Source organism: Nannospalax galili, unplaced genomic scaffold (genome assembly GCF_000622305.1).
Source record: "Nannospalax galili isolate Female #2095 unplaced genomic scaffold, S.galili_v1.0 scaffold137, whole genome shotgun sequence".
NCBI classification, from domain to species: domain Eukaryota; kingdom Metazoa; phylum Chordata; class Mammalia; order Rodentia; family Spalacidae; genus Nannospalax; species Nannospalax galili.
Window position 1 is genome coordinate 785,247 of NW_008340203.1, and position 5,672 is coordinate 790,918.

General features: G+C 40.2%; 1 protein-coding gene across 1 annotated transcript; it reads left to right on the plus strand.

Moving 5' to 3' along the window:
* The first annotated feature begins 1,020 nt into the window (after positions 1–1,020).
* LOC103735940 (keratin-associated protein 9-7-like) lies at positions 1,021–1,548 on the plus strand. Its single transcript, XM_008835364.1, has one exon. The coding sequence runs from the start codon at positions 1,021–1,023 to the stop codon at positions 1,546–1,548; it is 528 nt and encodes a 175-aa protein (XP_008833586.1).
* Positions 1,549–5,672: the final 4,124 nt, after the last annotated feature.

Consider the following 5,672-nt stretch of genomic DNA (forward strand, 5'->3'; position numbering starts at 1 on the left):
AATGGAGGAAGACAAGTGACTACTATATTCAACCAAGTAAGCAAATATAACAAATATAATTTTGGCCAAAAGAAACCAAACAAAAATACATTCTATGACATTTCACCTTGGATCAAATTCAGTAATTCCCCACCCCAAAAAATGAAGTTGATAGACTAGTTGCCTCATGGGGGAGAAAAAGATAATAAAAAATAAAAACATGAAGACAGTCACCAAGGTGTAGAAATACTATTTCCTGATATGAATGAATCCGTTGTCATTTTTGGTCAAGCACTCACATCTATGGAACCATAAGGGGATTCGATTTCTTTTAATAAATGCATCTGTGGTGTCATCCCTTGGTATACGAGTTCCTCATTTGATGAAGACTGTGTACATGTTGGGGTGTCCCACCTTAGGCTACTCATTCTTCTGTTAAATAAGGTTGAGATATAAATGGATTGATGCTTTCTTCCTCAGGCCTTGGTTCAGATTCACATACACAAAAGACCCATGCCTTCTTTGATAAAGTTGGTACAACATGGACAGTTTGGTGCATAGACACGCCAACTGTGGCAGGCAATAAGCAGGCTTTACTGGTGAACAGACAGATCCATGGATTCAGTTTGTCACTGTGAACATGTAAGCATCAGATTCCTTCCCACAAGCGCTTCTCAGAAAACACATATGTACAAACTGAGGAAGGACAACTTTCAGCCCCTCCGTGGTCACAATAATTATCACATGACCAGAAGATAATCAGAGCAGGGATAATGGTAATAATTTCCAGAAATACCACTTATGAACTGTCTACAATTAGTTACTTAAAACATGATTTTCAAAAGATTTGTAATCCTTAAGGAATAACTTCCTCCTGTGAGAATTTCCTCATGAACAATAGAAAACAAACCACAAGGAAAACCCTGCTTATTGGCCCTTATGTGGGAGGCCCGGGATATAAAAGCCCCAGAACTGAAGCAATTGTCAGAATCTCCAGGAAACTCCCCTGTGAACAGGACCCTGCCCTCCACACCTGACACCATGACCACCTCCTGCTGCTCCCCTTGCTGCCAGCCCACCTGCTGCAGAACCACCTGCTGTAGAACCACCTGCTGGAAGCCAACCTGTGTGACCAGCTGCTGCCAGCCCAGCTGCTGTGGATCCAGCTGCTGCCAGCCCTGCTGTCAAACTACCTGCTGCAGGACCACCTTCCAACCAAGCTGTGTGACCAGCAGCTTCCGCACTCCCTGCTGCCAGCCCAGCTGCTGTGTGTCCAGCTGCTGCCAGCCCTGCTGCCAGCCCAGCTGCTGTGAGCCCAACTGCTGTGAGCCCAGCTGCTGTGAGCCCAGCTGCTGCCAGCCCTGCTGTCCCTCAACCTGCTGTGAAACCACCTGCTGTAGGACCACCTGCTGTAAACCAACCTGTGCGATCAGCTTCCGCTGCTACACCCCAGCTTGCTCTGGACCTGTGACCTGCACTAGAACTTGCTACTACCCCTCATGTGTCTGTGTGCCTGGCTGCCTCTCCCAAGGCTGTGGGTCCAGCTGCTGTGAGCCCTGCAGCTGGTAATCAACTTACCACAGACCCATGACTAGTATAGAATAATCTTCCACTATCAGATCTGCTGAATTTCTACTCTATGCCAAGTTCACTGCCCTTTCTCTGCACATAATGCACACACTATCATCAAATTTCCAGTCATCTTCTTGTTAACAGATCTGAAAGCTTCTCCCTGAATGCTATCTTATCACCTTTGAGATCATCTTCGTTCCTCTGACTGCTTGTTAGTTTCATCTGTTCTTGACTGGCATCAGAGTCTCAGCACTGACACAGCCTACTGCCTTGATGTGGTAAAAAGCTTAAGAAATGAAGAATTCATAACTGCCTTCTTACGTCTTTACAATGATAAATATTTATTATTGCATCTCAATGTGTTCATAATTTTTATGACTCATCTTAGGATTCATCATGACAGCTCTGTATTGTCTCCCCAACTAAAAAGGCATTACCCACTCATTTTCTAATAAAGTCCTCCTGTTTTGCCTCTCATATTATGTTTCATTTTGGTTTTTTCTAAGACTGTTTTGCTTTTCACATGTCATTTTCTCTAAGTCATGTCGCAGTCCCAAATTCAGTGTATTAATCAAAATTTCATCATTATGAATAAAGTACTCTAAAAAGCAACTTAACCCTTTGCTTCGCTGGGCTGCACAGCCTCTAGCATCCTGGTGCCAGTGCCTCTCCTGGGTAAGTCCAGCTGCACCTACCACACTTTGACTGGCCCCCTCAGCCTCATTCACCCTCCCAGCTACTCCCCACCCCAGTTTCTCCTCCTAGCCTGGGTACTGGCCCATTTCTTGTCTTGGCACCCCAGGCGCTGGGGCTGACCTCTTGGCCAAGAATCCCCACTGCTTCCTGATCCTTTGCATGCAGACCAACCCAGTTCCTCCCAGTAGTCCCCAGGAGCCCTCTGGGTCTCTTCACACCCCCACCTCTCTTTGCATACCTAGGTGGTACAGTTACCAGCTAATGAGAGCAGCATCTTTCCTGGGCCCTGCTCCCAGGCCAGCTCACTCCCCAAATTTCTGATGGCAGCATTTTTCCTGGAGGGATCCAGACCTTGGGAGAAAGCATGAGAGCATCTGATCCTCATCTGACTTTGGCCTCTGTGGGAACTCCAGAAGACAAGAGCAATTTGGCCACTCCAATATAAAAACAACAAAGAGAACCTGAAGCCTAGACCAACCAGATTTTCATGCCCAACAAGTGAACCACAAAGGCACATAAAGTTCACAAAAAGAAGCAGACCTAAACTCAACAAAAGAAGGCTTGAGTCTCACATTAGAATCAGAAACTACAAAAGAAATTCACATGTCAAAGTCACAGAGAAAAAAATAACATGAAAAAAACAAAATAACACATTCCCACCAAGTACCAATAGTCCTCTAGAGGAATACAGTGAGAACCCCCTAGCGATAACACAGGACATGGAACTCAAAAGAACAATTATAAACATAATAAAAGAATTCAGTGAATTTAAAGATCACACAAACAAAGAAATCAAAGAACTGAAGGAAGATAGGGATAAACTTCTGAATGAATTCAGAAAAGAGTTAGAAATATTGAAGAATACTCAGGCTAAAACGAAGAAGGAAGTGAAATGCTCAGTAAGCCAATTATAAACAACAGGAGAAAGCCTCACCAACAGGATGACTGAAATGAAAACAGAATATCAAGACTAGAAAATAAAGTGGATGAATTAGACCACTCAAGCAAAGATTATAAAAATTTAAGAAAACACAAGAATGGAATATGCAAGAATTGTGTGACAACATAAAAAAAAAACCAAATTTACGAATCATAGGCATACAGGAAGGAGAAGAATCTCAAGATGGTTGTATGGAACAGATCTTCAACAGGATTGTAGAAGAAAATTTCCCAAAATTAAAGAAAGACATGCCCATACAAATATAAGAAGCATATAGAACTACAAATAGACCAGAAAAGAAACTTTCCATGGCACATTATACTAAAAACACTAAACGTACAAAACAAAGAGACAATACTGAAAGCTGCAAAAGAGAAACAACAAGTCACATATGAGGGAAAACCCATTAGGTTTACAGCTGACTTTTCAGTGCAAACAATGAAAGCCAGAAGAGCCTGGACCAAAGTATTCCCAGTTTTAAATGACCAGAGATGCGAATCAAGACTTCTATACCCACCAAAATGTCTGTGAGAGTGATGTCTATTATAGTCAAAGCGGGAAGAAAAATCTTCTATGACATAAATAGGCTGAAAGAATTCATGTCCACAAAACCATCCTTTCAGAGAGATCTAGAAGCAATACAAAGAGCTGAAGAAAGGAATGACTACAAAAAAGGGGTTATGGAAAGAAATCCAATGAAGGTATAACTGCGGAAATGCATGGCTATATCAAGAATATGAACAGAAATAAAAATAACAGGATTCAACACACATCTTTCATTAATAACTTTAAATATCAATGGACTGAAATCCCCAGTCAAAAGACACAGGCTAGTTGAATGTATTAAGAAACAAAACCCATCTCCTTGTTGCCTGCAAGAAACTCATCTCACTTTCAAGGACAGGCACTACCTTAAGGTGAAAGGATGGAAAAAAAATATACCAAGAGAATGGTACTAAGAAAAAAGCAAGTGTTTCCATTCTAATATCTGATAAAATAGACTTTAAACTAAAACAAATCAGAAGAGATAAAGAGGACCATTTCATTCTGATCAAAGGAACAATAAACCAAGATGATATTACAATCATGAACATATATCACCAAACTCTGATGCACCCAACTTCATAAAAAAGGGTACTACAGGACTTTAAGACCCAGATTAATCCCAACTCATTAATAGTAGGGAACTTCAATACCCTACTGTCTCCATTAGATAGGTCAACCGGGCAGAGAGTTAACAGAGAGACGTTGGAATTAAACAATACCCTATATCAAATAGACCTAACAGATATCTACCAAATATTCCACCCAAGCACCAAAGAATATACTTTCTATTCAGCACCCCATGGAACCTTCTCCAAAATCGGCCATATACTGGGGCACAAAACAAACCTCAACAAATATAAAAAGATTGAAATAATTCCATGTATTCTATCAGACCGCAATGCAATAAAGCTTAAAATCAACACCAGAAGAAATCTTAGTAACCAGATGAACACATGGAGATTAAACAACACACTCCTGAATGATGAATGGGTCAAAGGAGAAATTAAGAAAGAAATAAAAGTATTCCTGGAACTAAGTGAAAAGGCCAATACAACAAAACGAAACCTCTGGGACATGTTCAGAAGTCCTTAGAGGGAAGTTTATAACTCTAAGTGTCCACACTAAAAAATCAGAAAGAACACAAATAAATGACTTAGCATTGCAACTCAAGACACTTGAAAAGCAACAGCAAATGAAACCCAAACCCAGTAGACAAGAAGAAATAACAAAAAATCACAGCAGAAATTAATGAAATAGAAACAAAGAAAACAATGCAAAGAATCAACAAAATACTTGCAACCCACATACAGAGATAAACAAAACTGACAGACACCTAGCCCAGTTAACCAAAAGAAAGTAAGAGCACCTCCAAATCAACAAAATCAGAGATGAAAGGGGAAACTTCACATCAGACACCACAAAGATCCAGAACATTATAAGGGAATACTTTAAAAACCTACATGCTACTAAATTTGAAAACCTAAAATAAATGGACGGATATCTAAAAGCATGGGAAGCACCAAAACTAAACCAAGAAGAGATTAACACCTTCAACAGACCCATAATACATAAGGAAATTGAAACAGTAATACAAAACCTCCCTACTAAAAAAAGCCCATGATCAGATGGATTTACAGCATTATTCTACTAGACATTTAAAGATCTACACCCAATACTAATTCATTCAAAAAGACAGAAATGGAGGAAAATCTTCCACATTGCTTCTATGAAGCCAGCATTACTCTAATATGAAAACCAAGTAAAGATAAAACCAAAAGAAGAAAACTATACACCCATATCCTTAATGAACATAGATGCAAAAATTCTCAACAAAATACTTGCAACCCACATACAGACACACATCAAAAAGATCAGCCACCACAATCAAGTTGGCTTTATTCCAGAGATGCAGGGATGGTTCAATATACGTAAGTCAGTA

Bases quoted from the DNA above. Each gene is read 5' to 3' on its own strand.
- LOC103735940 (XM_008835364.1), top strand. From the start codon at position 1,021: ATGACCACCTCCTGCTGCTCCCCTTGCTGCCAGCCCACCTGCTGCAGA.